We start from the raw sequence: 13,948 nt of genomic DNA on the forward strand, positions 1-13,948 counted from the left end.
AACTCTTTTCTTCCTCAAGGACAGTGGAACCATGTCTGGATTTCATCATCCCAGTCAGGGGAAAGGGGGATCAGAAATGACATCAAAGAAAGAGTAGACCTGGATAAGGCAATATAATTGGGAGGAAAGGAAGAGAGAGATTCCTAAATGATCTCAAGGAGAGGAAGACACCCAAAATGAGGGCGATCATGATTACAAGTCAATGTGCTTCAGTTCCTCTTTGTTAAGTTTTCCTTATAAGAATAAAGTAGTCAGACTTTAGGGGCATGCTAGTGAGGCAGGGGAGACAGGAAGCCAAAGGTCTCAAGGCAATCGTAGGGGGAGCAGGGCAGAGGGTGCACTCTGCAAGCATCCCTAAGGAGCACACAGAAGGGTAGCCCCGCGTCCCACCTCCGGGCTATTTGTAAATCAGAGATGCTGCCTTGTTGGCTATTCAAGGAGCTAGGCCCAAGCTGAGGGCTGGCCTGGGAAAATGGTTATCAGTCAGAGAGAGGAAATGTGCAAAGCGGAGTAGGAATAAGCTCCTGTTGGGGACAAGATTCTGCTTGCTCTGATTTCCAGTCAAAGAGTAGCAAGAGTGGGTTGTCCTGAAGAAACAGCCCTGGGGGGGAAGCAAGCGCTATTAGCAGCAGAAATCCAGAAAAAACACAGCGACCGGAAAAGTCCTTACCCTGGGTAGGGAAGGCTTACGCTGCTGGGGTAACCTGGGCAGGATACAGCCGAGGACACGCTCCCTACACAGCGGGAGTAGCTGGGCTCTGGACTACAAGTAGCAGGCCACAGAAAGCTGAGAATACTGAACCGCCGCTTGTTTTATCATCCCTGCTGAGGTCCCACACATGAGTCCCCTGACCATGGGACAAAAAACTCCTGTCTATTTAGTCTGGTATTAGAGGTCACCGAGAACAAACCCTTGCCTTTCCCGCTCTACTCCCGCCCTCGACACAAGCCCAACTCCCATGCCCTCTTTCCCAAAACCTTCACTGAAGTTAACTCTGCCCGGAGGGAATTCTCCCGTGGAATCCCCGTACCGTTTACACCAAAGCTACATGGAAGTAATTCCACAGACAGTCCCAAGTCCCACACGAGATTTGAGGCTCTGGGACAGCGGATCTCTGGCTATCGTTGCATCTCCTATAATGTGGTGTAGACAGTAAGGATGTCGCAAACATCCTGCCCCCACAGTCACCGGATCTAGGGGTCATCTTTGCCGAGGATCTGTCCTACCAGCTTCCCTCCAACGGAGAAGCCCGCTCAGCTGCAAACAGCACCAAACCAAAGCAGAGGGCCTAGGGAGCCACCCCGATTAGCTCGAGGTGGAGGGGAAACAGAAATACTCATTAAAAAGCCAAGTCAGAGAAAACCTGCCCTCCAGTGACTCCCCACAAAGCTCCCAGAGGACCTTTGTCTAGCTTTGTGATAACAGTCAGAAAAGGGAAAAGGGACCATAAAGGACTATTAGAAACCTAAGCTTCTAATCAAGTCTTTGGTTCAGTTTGAAGCAAGAAATTGAGAATCCCTATGTTACAGAAAAGCCCAGTGACTAGAACACTAGACAAAATCAGAAACATCTGAGTTCAAATACTGCCTCGGGCAGTGTGTGACTGGGTGACCCTGGGCAAACCACAGTTGGTAAAATGAGGCTAAGAAGGGCCCCTTCCCTCAAAGGGGGCAGAAGGCTTAAGGAGACGTCTGGAAAGTACATGACAAATCTAAAAAAGGCTACAGAAATCAGAGATTCATTATTGCTTCATCTTGCTCATGTTTGAGGGAATTCAGCTAGAAATGGGCCTGGAGACAATGGGGCAGCCGGCAAAATGAATCCAAGGCCTGGGACGGAGGCTCACCTTCCTCAGAATCACCGAGAGCAGTTTTGGTTGGACTCCAAGAGTAGCTGGGCTGCTCAGGCCCAGGGTGTGAGACAATGGGCCAAAGCTGGAGCTCTCAATTCCCTGATTTCAGCTGTTCTAGTCATACCAGTATGGGAGGGTCCAGTGGAAGTTCAGAAAGTTTAGAAAGCAAAGCTAACCAAGGGACCTCTGTGCACATGGCTTAGATCGTCTAACTCTGGCTGGGTTCTGAGCCTGCTGTTACTCGACACCCCCTTGCCAAAGCAGTCTGGCCCAGATTCGCTCCCTGAGTTCTCCCAGCCAGGCCCAGGCTCTCATCTTCCAACGTTTCTGCCCTCATTCTTTCTCCTTTTTGGGGTTCCTCAGCTGGGCACCATCACCCGTCAGCTCCAGCAGCCACTGCTGCTTCAGTCAAACATGAAAAAGCCTCCGAGAAATAGTCCGATGGGGATGCAAAGTGCTGAAGGTCAGCACCTTTTTCTCCAGAGGTTTGTTTAGGGCCAAGATGCAATTGTGTCTTTAAGGCTAACATGTTTCTGTAGACCTGACACTTTAGGCCTGGTTCATGGGAATTCTGAAGAAGGTCAAGTCTCTGCCACCACAAGGGTGAGCACCGCTCCGTTTCAAATCTCACAAAAGAATAACGGCGGACATTTTGGTAGTGTTCTAAAGCTGGCAAAGCACTTTACAGACGTTATCTCATCTGGGCCTCGTGACACCCTGTACTTATAAGAATTATCCCCATATTACAGATGAGAAAAATGAGATTTAGAGATGAAGTGATTTGCCCAGGGTCACACAGTTAGGAAGCATCAGAGACAGGATTTGACCCCAGGTCTTCCCGACTTTGAATCCAGCACTCTGCCGGGGTTTGGCAGAGCTGAGCAGGGTAGGGCTACTGGCCTAGCAGATGAAGAAAAAAAGTTCTCGAGTGGCTTCAAGGTCACGCACACCTGGGATTCCTATGTTACAAGCTTGACATCGCCACCACCATCTCACTTGCTTGTATTTATGCCCCCAGAACTTATAGCACAATGCATACCAGCTAGTGAGTGGCTAATAAAAGCTTTTCCTTTGTGCTCCATCAGGTAGGTGGCCCCCCGGCTTCCTGCTTCTCCCTCTGACTCAGCCATCCGAATACATTTCCTATAATACCAGTTTCAACTGGCTGAGCTATGGACTGGCCTGGAGCTGGAGCCAGAGTCAGATGCAGGGGCCTACATGCCTCCGGAGCCCACGGTGACCCTTTTTCTACAACAAAAACCAAGTCTCTTCACATCCACCATATCCAGTTTTGTGTCAGCAGACACAAGAACCCAATGAACATTTCTTGGGCCGACTCTTATCGATCACACTTTTTCTTTCTTTCTTTTTAAAAAACTAACACGGTAATTGAGGCACTTGCGGTTACAGAAGCTGAACATACTTCAGACCCTACTTAATTTTATTTCCTATCTTCCTATGTTTCGGGTCTCATGAAAAGGTTTACTTTGAATCAAAACAGAAAGAAAGCTTGCCACCACCAAGAAAACCGTCCCAAGCGCCCAGAAGAAAAGCTCGAGGCGACTTTTCCCCAAACGCTGTCCCAATCAATGCGACTGCTTCCCTAATGCAAGCTAGGATATCAAATAAGCATCGGCCCTGTTCTGCCCCCCCCCCCCCCCCCCCCCCCCCCCCCGGCCTGCATGCTTACAATGTCCAGAGAGTCCCAATCTCTCTGAACATTCAACTAATCATTAAGCATTTATTAAGTACTTACTATGTGCACAAAGCTAGAATACAAAAATGAAACCAATCGCCTTACATTTGAACTTTGTCGCTGATACTCTGTCTGCTGGAGTGATACCCACCCAGCAGAGACCTACAAAGTGGCTGAATGTAAAGATGAAAGCGCTAGAGCTTCCTGTGGGACACTGACAAAAACGAAATAAAGCGGCTGACCTCGTGACTCCATCACCTTCCTCAAAAGAAGCCAATGTAGTGCTTCTCGGTAACAAACTAACATTTTACCCACACACAGCCTGTCACGATCGCTGGAGTCCACGAATGAGGATCTCTGCCTGGTGCCGACACCAGCCTAAGGGAACGGGAGAGCGCGAGGTCCTCTCGGAGAGAGGGAGCGACCGATTCAATGGACGGCTCCTGAGCTGCCCCTCTCTCCTCCCGTGGCAGAGACCGCGGGAACAGTGGGGGAGAGATCACGAGCAGGGGCAGGAAGGGCACATCGGACAAAATGGAACTTCAATTCCCTGACTTAAGAGATTCCATGAGTCTCCATGAGCGGAAAAGTAGAGCTCGGGGGACTCCCTTACTTCTGCCATCCCTGTACCATGACCATTTCTAGCTCTTTTCTTGGTGCAGGTTCCTGCTACGGGACTTTAAACAAGCAGAGAAGAAGGGAGATCATAGTGCATTGCTTTGAAATCCAGCTGGCCCCACACTGACTGGAAAGCACTTGGGGAGTCACAAGGGGAGAAGCCCGGCCCTTAGTGGGGAGTCCAGCCAAAGAGCCCTAAGAAATACAAAGCCGTTCTGAAAACGCAGCACTCGCTCCCAAGAAACCAAGCACGATCAGCAAGTTTCTAGCAGCATCCGCATGCCGGGCAGCCAAAACGAGAAGCTATTCGTAAGATCAAAGTTACGAGCCGTCACAAAGGAGGGCCGAGGACAAGCACTGACGAGACCTGACGTCACTTTGGTCCACTCAGGCAGAGTGCTCTGGCTCATTCACCAAACCGAGTCCACACCCCCCACCCCACCCCTTCCCCACCCCAGAGCCACTATATGCCAGCAACCAGAAGCGGCACCAAGGGCTTCATCCCCAGCACAATCCAAAGCTCTTCACGGGACAGACAGAGCTGCCCGTCTGATTCTAAGAACACTGGAACGTTTCTAAGAAACTCTCCAAAAACTCCGACTCCTTAGATAACAGCTACATGAGGTAGTTCAGAGATAACCCCATCTTGGAGATGAGGAGACCCAGACAGTCCAACAGAGCAGCAGCTAGTACATGGCCACACAGACGGAGCTAAGGCCAAACTGCGGAACCCAAGGCTCTGCAGGTCACTCGGGTCAACAAGCTAGTTTGCCTTTGCTAGGTTTATAAATAAGACGATTCCTCATGATTAGTGGAAGAGGAGAGCGGAAGACAAGACTCTGGCGCCCACAGCACTCAGTCTCACATTTACACCGAGCCCTTGGAAGAGATATTCGAATAACCAGTCACTTTAAAAATTCCTTATAAAAATGGAAAAGATCCGTTCCCAGGGGGGAACCTCCCCTTCAGGGGGAAGGGGGCAAGAAGAGGGAGCAAGTCGCTAACTTCAGAACTGTCAGCCAGATGGACCCCAGGCCTCAGACTCGGGGCCCCTGGTCACAGCTCCTCTCAGCTTTACCGATGACTTCACCGGAAGAGCAGGAGACGGGACGACAGTCCAGATCCAAGACCATGTGATCCACATGAGGAGCATAAGACTTCACTGGCTGAACATGCAGGATCTGGATCTCCCAGGGCTTCCCGTGCAGCTGCAGAAGCAAGACTCCAATGCGAGCAGCCACAGCCTCAGCCCACCTGAGCCACTCTAGCTTGGTGATCTTTGCCGGTGTCTGCCTTTCTGAATTCCTGGCAGCTCTCTGTTCCTTCTGCCCCGCCTCGCTGCTGCTGAAGAGCTGAAGTTCCTTCCCTGGGAAGGACTCCACATTGTGGTGGATATGCAGGATGCCCCCTGTGTCCCGGCGTAGCACCTGGCAGGCAGTGGGCCAGCCCTCCTCCGAGCTGGGGATGAGCCCCAAGTTCACCCTGTCAGCAATGCTCCATAATTTCAGCTAAGGAGAGGTGGGGGGGGAGAGATACAGAGAGAGGGGGGTGAGTAGACATCAGGGCCTCCAAATGAGTCACCACATTAAAAGGCCAAAAGGAGGGAAGGAGAGAGGAAGGAAGGAAGGAAGGGAGGGAGGGAGGGAGGGAGAGAGGGAGGAAGGAAGGGAGAGAGGTAAGAAAGAGAGAAGGAAAGAAGAAAAGAACAAAGGAGGGAGGGAAGAGAAGGAAGGGAGGGAAGGAAGGAAGAAAGGAGGGAAGGGAGGGAGGAAGGAAGCAAGCAAGAAAGGGAAGGAGGGAGGGAGGTAAGAAAGAGAGGGAGGGATGGAGAGAGGAAGGAAAGAGAGAAGGAAGGGAGGGAAGGAAGGAAGGTAAGAAAGAGAAGGGAGGGAGGGAGAGAGGCAGGTAAGAGAGAAGGAAGGAGGGAGGGTGGGAAGGAAGGGAGGGAGGGAGGAAGGAAGGAAGGAAGGGATGGAGGTAAGAAAGAGAGAAGGAAAGAAGCAAAGAACAAAGGAGGGAGGGAGGAGAGAAGGAAAGGAGAGAGGGAAGGAAGGAAGGAAAGGAGGGAGGGAGGTAAGAAGGAGAGAAGGAAGGGGGGGGGGAGGGAGAAAGGAAGGAAAGAGAGAAGGAAGGAAGGGAAGGTGGGAAGGGAGGGAGGGAGGGAGGGAGGAAGGAAGGAAGGAAGGGAGGGAGGAGGGAAGGAGGAAGGAAGGAGAGAAGGAAGGAAGGGAGGGGGGGATGGAGAAAGGAAAGAAAGAGAGAAGGAAGGAAGGGAAGGTGGGAGGAAGGAAGAGAGGGAGGGAGGGAGGAAGGAAAGAGAGAAGGAAGGAAGGGAGGGTGGGAAGGAAGGGAGGGAGGGAGGGAGGAAGGAAGGAAGGGAAGGGATGGAGGTAAGAAAGAGAGAAGGAAGGAAGGGAGGGAGGGAGGGAGGGAGAGGGAGGAAGGAAGGAAGGGAGGAAGAGAGGGAGGGAGAGGGAGAGAGGGAGGAAGGAAGGGGGGGAGGTAGGAAGGGAGGGAGGTAAGAAAGAGAAGGAAAGAAGGAAAGAACAAAAGAACAAAAGAGGGAGGGAAGAGAGAGGGAGGGAAGGAAGGGGAGGAGGGAAGGGAGGGAAGAAGGGAAAGAGGGGAGGGAGGTAAGAAAGAGAGAAGGAAGGGGAGGGAGGGAGAGAGGAAGGAAACAGAGAAGGAAGGGAGGGAGGGAGGAAGGAAGGGATGGAGGTAAGAAAGAGAGAAGGAAAGAAGAAAAGAACAAAGGAGGGAGGGAAGAGAAGGAAAGGAGAGAGGGAAGGAAGGAAAGAAGGGAGGGAGGGAAGGGAGGGAGGAAGGAAGGGAAGGAGGTAAGAAAGAGAGAAGGAAGGAAGGAAGGGAAGGTGGGAAGGGTGGGAAGGGAGGGGGAGGAAGGAAGGAAGGAAGGGAGGAAGGGAGGTAAGAAAGAGAGAAGGGAGGGAGAGAGGGAGAGAGGGGGAGGGAGAGAGGGAGGAAGGAAGGGGGGGAGGTAGGAAGGGAGGGAGGTAACAAAGAGAGAAGGAAAGAAGAAATGAACAAAGGAGGGAGGGAAGAGAGAAGGAAGGGAGGGAGGGAGGGATGGAAAAAGGAAGGAAAGAGAGAAGGAAGGTAAGAGAGAAGGAAGGGAGGGAGGGAGGGAGGGAGGGACGGAGGAAGGAAGGGGGGGGGGGAAGGAGGGAGGTAACAAAGAGAGAAGGAAAGAAGAAATGAACAAAGGAGGGAGGGAAGAGAGAAGGAAGGGAGGGAGGGAGGGATGGAAAAAGGAAGGAAAGAGAGAAGGAAGGTAAGAGAGAAGGGAGGGAGGGAGGGAGGGGAGGAGGAGGAAGGAAGGAAGGAAGGAAGGAAGGGAGGGAGGTAAGAAAGAGAGAAGGAAAGAAGAAAAGAAGAAAGGAGGGAAGGAGGAAGGGAGGGAAAGAATAAGCATTTCTCAAGTGTCTGCTATGGACTAGGCCCCGTGCTGAGCACCTAACAGATGTTCAGCTGAATCCTTCCAGTTCTCTTTGGGAAAAGGCTGCTCTGAAACACACCATCACCAGCCCCACTCCAGACAAGAAGTTCAGAGTAGATAACAACCTCTTCCTTTGGCTCTTCTTCCAACACAGACTCCCTGTCCCTAGTCACCTACTCAGACCCCTTCTAGGGCTGCTGATTCTTCAGATTTAAACCCCACACTGTAAGGACCTGAGGCAACCACTCCGTTCCCTTCTTGCCCTCGTTCTAACCCTTTGAGGTTCTCCTCCACTGCAAAAACCAGCATGTGCTGCTCTCCATCAGATGCTTTAAATGTCAAGAACGTGAGTCCCACAGAGTGAGGTGATCCTGGCAGACAGCTCAAGACATCATTGTTCTCCATCCCCAAAAAGACAGGATCCAACTCAATGATTTCTAAGGTATATCCTGGCCCCCAAGCTGTCTGCGTTTTCCTGAGGAAGGGCGGGACTGGGACGGGCCGCTTGAGAAGAGGGCGAGAGAGGGGATGGTGGACCAGATGCGAAGTCCTGCTCGTTGGGGTCCGCTCACTCACCTTCCTGTTATCACCGAGGTGGATATGGCATCGATCCGCAACGCCATTGAGCTCCAGGTTCTTCCTCAAGGCAGCGGCGGCGTGAGGGTCCCACTCGCAGGCATGGACGAAGGCAGCATTTGCGTGGATCAGGAATGGCAAGGTGAAGTAACCAATGCCTGAGAGAGAGGAGACAAGGATGAAGGCCTTGAGCGGGCAGGTCTTGCCAGACCAAGGCGGGCTCCACGCTCTTATGTGCGTTGTGACCCACGAACAGTAGTCTCCCGTGGCAAGAGAAACCGTCTAGGAACAAGGGACGAGGTTACAAAGGGAACGAGATTCGGCCACATGGATGCTGGTGGCGGGTGAAAGCCCCGAGGACCGACATGCAGAAAGGCAACATCTGGCTCACAGCCCAGCACATGGCTTACTCTGCCCGCCAAAGCTACGCAGCGACTTCCCACGATCACAGCCCAGCCCCTGACACAGAGGAGGCACTTAATGCTTGCCGGTTCATTGGTAGCCAAAGGGTAGGGTTAGAGAGGACACAAGAAACCAACTCCCTCGGTCTACTTCAAAAGCGAGACAACTGAATGTTCTTCCTCGAGCTAATTAAGAACCATATTCAGAGCTTCCTGCCGCTTACGGAAGCAGAATCATACAAGCAGACGTCAAAAAGCAGCCAGCCGGCTCCAGATGGACCATGGTGCTGGCTAGGCACTGGACGGACCCACGCTCCCTACTTTCTAAGGCCCTAGGATCTGACAGAGACGACACTGATACAGACAGAAAGGAGACAGGAAGGAAACAGAACTCCAGTATTTACGTCACATCCATGCCAAGGGTTAAGTGCACATCTGGTGTGGAAACTCAGGCCACAGCTATGGGAACTTCCTAGCCAAGCAGAAAGTGGGGGGGCAGGAAGGCAACTGAGGAGATCCCAGGAAGGGAAGAGAAGGTTCCAGAGTCAGGTATGGTTCGGGAGAAGGTCTCTAGGCAGGTTATGACAGAGAAGGAGAGAAAAGGCGTGAAACAGTCTGTGGCAGGGAATCTGGTGAAAGTTGGTGAGGGAAACCACAGTGGACGTGCTACAGAGGAAGGAATGAATGGATGGATGGATGGATGGACGGAAGGAAGGAAGGAAGGAAGGAAGGGAGGGAGGGAGAAAAGAAAAAAGGAAGGAAGGGAGGAAGAAAAGGAGGGAGGGAAAAGAACAAAGGAAGGAAGAAAAGAAGGAAGAGCGGAAGGGAGGGAGAGAGAAAGGGAAAAGAACCAAGGAAGGAAGGAAGGGAGGGAGGGGCTATAAGTGGTGAAGGAGTATGGTCAAAGCTAGGGGAGGGCCACTCCCAAAAAGGAAACTAAACTAACTGAGGCCCTGGATTCCGATCTCAGCTTTGCCACTTCACAGCTCCTACACGCTCCCTCAGCCTGCCGGAGCCTCCTCTTCCGCATGTAACGTCCAAGGTCCCTTCCGGCTCTGTCTGAAGCTCGGCCTCTCTCCGGGCCCCTCCTTCCGAGCGGGCAGGATTCCTGAATCCGCACGCTCGGGCATCAGCACAGAGCAAGCCTACCAAAAAGCTCCTTACGGTCTGGCACCGACAGCATCGCTCCCGAGCGGAGCGGCGCCTCTGACTCAAGAGGCTGCTCCCAAAGGTTGTCACCTGCATAGAGATCCACCAGCACTTCTCCAGCACAGGTCATTGATGCTACCCGTAGCTTCTCAGTGATGTTTCCAAAGGAGAACATGCTTTGGGTCACATCAAACGTGTACCTAGGGAAATCAATATACCGAGGGGCCAAGTGAACAACATGGTGAGCATCCTCAAACTTCTGAGCGCCCCCCAAGAAACGCTCCATTAGGTAGTTCAGAGAAGAGTGCAGGAAGGAATGAGGTTCTCTCAACCCCAAGCTCTACGGCTCAGCCCGAGTGCCACCGACAAGGAACAGTGCCTGGTGCTCCAGAGCTCTGAGGTGATGCCCTCACCAGCCCTTCTGCTCCCTTCTGCCCATGCCCTCAAATGAGTTTCCCTTGGCTCACCATCCCTTCCCGTACCTACCTGATGCCATTATCCACATGCTCCACCCAGCCATGGGCACCCAGCAGCAGGGTTACTTTGGGAGCTCGAGTCCCACCTGGTGACACACGCCCCCGCTTTGCCAAACGCTGGCCTCCCAGCGCAGAGGCGACAGTCTTCCAGAGGCCTGGTTCTGGAACAAAGCACAGCCCCCCAAAGGGAGATGGGGATGAGGCTGCCTCAGAGGGAGCGTCGAGTTAGACCGGGGTACTTCTTTCACTTACCCAGTTTTTTCCAATGGGCAGCTCTGAAGCTCTCCTCATTGAGCAGGATTAGGTCACCGTGACGTTGCCAGGAGCGGGGAAGATCTTTCTCTAGTTCGGCCGACCACACGCGCCCCTGGCCCTCCACCAGACGCCGCACTTCCTGACGTAACTTCTGGGTGGGAGAACGATTCTGAGCTTTCTTCGAGGGAAGGGGGTTCTGGGAAAGGAACACAGAAGAGACGTACGCAGAGGACATATACATAGGGAAGAGTGGCACGGGGAAATCCCAACGCCAAAGCCCGCACGTAGAGCGAAGGACCGCGTCTGGCAGACCGGACGACAGCTACCCACAGAGTAAAGCCAGTCTCGGCGAAAAGCTCCCCAGGCCCCAGAGAAGCGGAGCCAAACACAGGGTCCCACACCCAGGACTCATCAACGCCAAGGTCCGCTCTTGCCAGCGAGGGCCTCTACCCGGATACTGACCAGGACGTGCGTCAGCCTGCAGGTGCTCTCGGGGAGCCCTTGCTGCCTCAGTATTTGCAGGTGCTGCTCAGTGAGGCCCTCTTCCAGAACAGGTAGCGCCATGGTACCGTTGGGCAGCTGCTTCACTCGGTGGCACTTATCCAGGAGTTGGTGCTTTTCGAGAAATTTCCTGCAGGACCAACAAGGAATTTGGCTCCGGGGCCAAGGAGCTTCAAGCTGGGCAAGTCACAGGATGACATTTCTTCTCTGGTCTCCAGTGTCCCCACGGTCCCAGCTGGCTCAGAGACCGAGCTACATGCATCCTGTCACATCAGCACCCTGGTTGCGAGCACAAGGGTTGAGGACTTCACAAAACCAGTGCCGCCACTGTACCCCCAATCTGGGATCCATTGTCCTATAGTCCTCTGTTAAGCTCCATCTCTCCTTTCATACAAGTACTAAATCATTTAACCCCATTTCTGCCGCAATCATCTCCCCGAGATGTCCCCGTAACCTTCTCTTACCTGCAATGCTGTGTAAACTGAGGTTCTGTCACAATAGCCACGATAACCTCGGTCTTTCCACCGTCAGCTTCTGTTTTGTCAGAGCCTGGGGGAAAGAAAAAGTAGCGGCTCAGTTGGAGAGGAAGCCCGGAAGCGTCCGCCTTCCCAGGTTGGGGATGCATCCGGTGGCCCAAATCTCTGTTCAGCCTTCGTGCCTGGAGCGCCATAATATGAGCCTGCCTGGGACGGGCAGAGGAAGGGGGATCCGGCATATGGACCACATGGGAAACTCCCAAAGGTGAGTCTTTGAATGGCACTCTAGCCATCCCATCTCCTCTCTGGTACGGCCAGAGCCTTGAGCAAGCAGCCAGGCACCGGTCTTACCGTACGAGTTGGTGGAGAGCAAGGAGCCAGGCGAGCTTGTGGCCCTCCGGGCCTAGCTGGCCCAACCTTCCATGCCAGGGACTATACTGGCACAGCTGTGTGAGGAGACTAGCCACGGGGAGCTGAGAGCACAGAACCAGATAACCCAACTCACTCTTAAGAAATGCCACACTGGCACGAGGAGACGTGTTCATACGGGGCCAATGCAGGAATTTCTTTTGCTTAAAGAAGTAGATTTGTTTGGAGGCTGTTTTCCTCCCCACCCTCCCAAATTTAGAAGGGGAGAGGCTAGCAATAGGGGTTGTCAAAGAGAAAAAGAAAATGTCACCGAGGGATTTTTTAAAGTACACTGAAGACAAGAGAAGGAAGGCCGGTAGAAAAAAATGAGCAGAACAGCTTTGAAAGTGACAGGCTGAATTTATTATATACTTTAAAAGGAAAAAGCGAGCCATACGTAAAGGAGAGTCATGGTTGCAGGGACAATCTTCCTTGTCTCTTCTACTCTGCACCTTGACTCATTTTACTTGGCGCTGGGTAAGGTCAGAATAAGAATTTACAACAAAGAAATGCACGTGCGTTTCTGATTCCTGAATTCCTTCTACTTCTGATACAGACACTGAGTGACTGGGAGAGAGTCATAACAGGGGCCTCAACAGACTAAGGTTCTAAGGCCAAACACCCCTAAATTACCCTTTGAAAACTATCTGGGACCTAATTTTTTCCCAAACGGTGATATAGAGTCTTTTTATACCTTAATTCACGCTCCTTCCTGGCTGTTTCTCACACAAGAGGCTTTTTCAGTACCTGGAGCAAAGGGGGGGGGGGGGGGGGGAAGGGGGAAAGGATAGTGTCCTCACCTCAATCCCTGAAGGTTTAGCTGAAATTTCAGCTGGGGGGGCCCCCAGAGGCTACCTCCCATTTACCTTCCATATGTCTTATATGTACCCAGGTGTTTGCACTTAAGTCTCCCCGTGTGACAAGGAGCTCTCTGAGGGCAGGACCTAGGATTTTGCCTCTATCTTGGTCCTCAGTGTTTTAGCACGGTGGCTGGCACATGAGGCGTGTTTCAGAAATGCTTGGGGGGGGGGGGGGGGGGGGGGGGGGAGCCTCCCTACACCCGGCTGTTCGGAGGCCCAGCCGGCTCCTGGGCTGCTGCTGCTGCTTCCTTGATTGCTCAGGGGAGAGGAAGACCAGCAGCAAGACCCAAAGGCTGCCGGGAGCTGGGCAGCGAACCAGGCTGCCTCCAGCACCCCTTCCTTCCGGCTCCTGCCAGGCAGCCCTCCGTCAAGCACCCCCTCTAGACCGGCAGGCTGGAGACAAAGGCGCTGGCCCCGCCGAGTGCCGGGGCCCGGGGCCAAGGTCTTCCCCTCCGGCCAGTAGTGACCGGTCCAGGTGGCGCCCCCTTCCGGCCGGGTAGCCCCGAAAAACGTTCCCCACTGAAGCGTCGGGTCGCGATGGGGAGAACCTGAACCTCAGCCGGCTCCGGCCCCCGGTCCCCGGCCCCGGTCGGCTCCCCCCGCGCCCCCTCCTCGCCCCCCCACGCCGAGCACATGGAGCTCGAGCCCCCTGCCCGGTCCAGCGCAGCAGCACCTCCCCCCGCCCCCCCCCCCCGCTCCCCGCTCGGGCCCTCCCCAGTCCCTTCGGCCTCAGGACTCCCTCCTACGCGTACCCGCGGGCGCTCCAGTTCCAGCTCCGGGGCCCCGGGGGCCGGGGGCCTTGCTGGCACCCGGCCCGGCTGCTGCATGCCGCTCCATGCACTCGGCGTCAGCCCGAGCCGGGGCGGGCGCTGGGGCGGGGCCGGGGGCGGAGCCGCGCGTTTCCCGCTCCCAGGAGGAACCAAAGCAAAGCGGCCCCGGAGGCCGACGGAGGGCTTCGGGGTGGCGCCCCGGACACTGGCGCCGCCATCTTTAATGAGACGCCGCCCTCCGCCGGGGGCGGTCCAGAGGAAGGGAGGAGGGTGAGCTAAGCGTGGAGAGGGAGGGGCCCGCGTAGACTAAGGGCTCCATGGAGGCTGGGCCGAAGGGCAGCTTTCCAGGAAGCCCGGCCAGTTCTTTGCCACGAGCCCGGGGCCCGGCGGAAGGAGCGCCGGGCCTCCCTCCGCCGCTGTTTACGGAAGAACGCTGGCGGGGTCCTAGGGGCCGT

General features: G+C 54.1%; 1 protein-coding gene across 2 annotated transcripts; it reads right to left on the reverse strand.

Moving 5' to 3' along the window:
• Positions 1 to 882: 882 nt before the first annotated feature.
• On the reverse strand, positions 883 to 13,944 carry TRMT12 (tRNA methyltransferase 12 homolog). Of its 2 annotated transcripts, none has more exons than XM_031944912.1 (8): positions 13,476 to 13,944; positions 11,444 to 11,528; positions 10,941 to 11,109; positions 10,476 to 10,674; positions 10,234 to 10,384; positions 9,838 to 9,947; positions 8,198 to 8,355; positions 883 to 5,675 (listed from the first exon to the last, which is right to left on the reverse strand). In XM_031944912.1, the coding sequence occupies exons 1-8, from the start codon at positions 13,558 to 13,560 to the stop codon at positions 5,205 to 5,207; spliced, it is 1,428 nt and encodes a 475-aa protein (XP_031800772.1). In that variant the 5' UTR covers positions 13,561 to 13,944; the 3' UTR covers positions 883 to 5,204. The 2 variants fall into 2 exon arrangements, with proteins under 2 accessions (XP_031800772.1, XP_003775191.3); XM_003775143.4 differs by lacking the exon at positions 13,476 to 13,944 and adding an exon at positions 12,558 to 12,878.
• Between the last annotated feature and the right edge of the window lie 4 nt (positions 13,945 to 13,948).

The sequence above is a fragment of the Sarcophilus harrisii genome, chromosome X, assembly GCF_902635505.1.
Source record: "Sarcophilus harrisii chromosome X, mSarHar1.11, whole genome shotgun sequence".
NCBI lineage: Eukaryota > Metazoa > Chordata > Mammalia > Dasyuromorphia > Dasyuridae > Sarcophilus > Sarcophilus harrisii.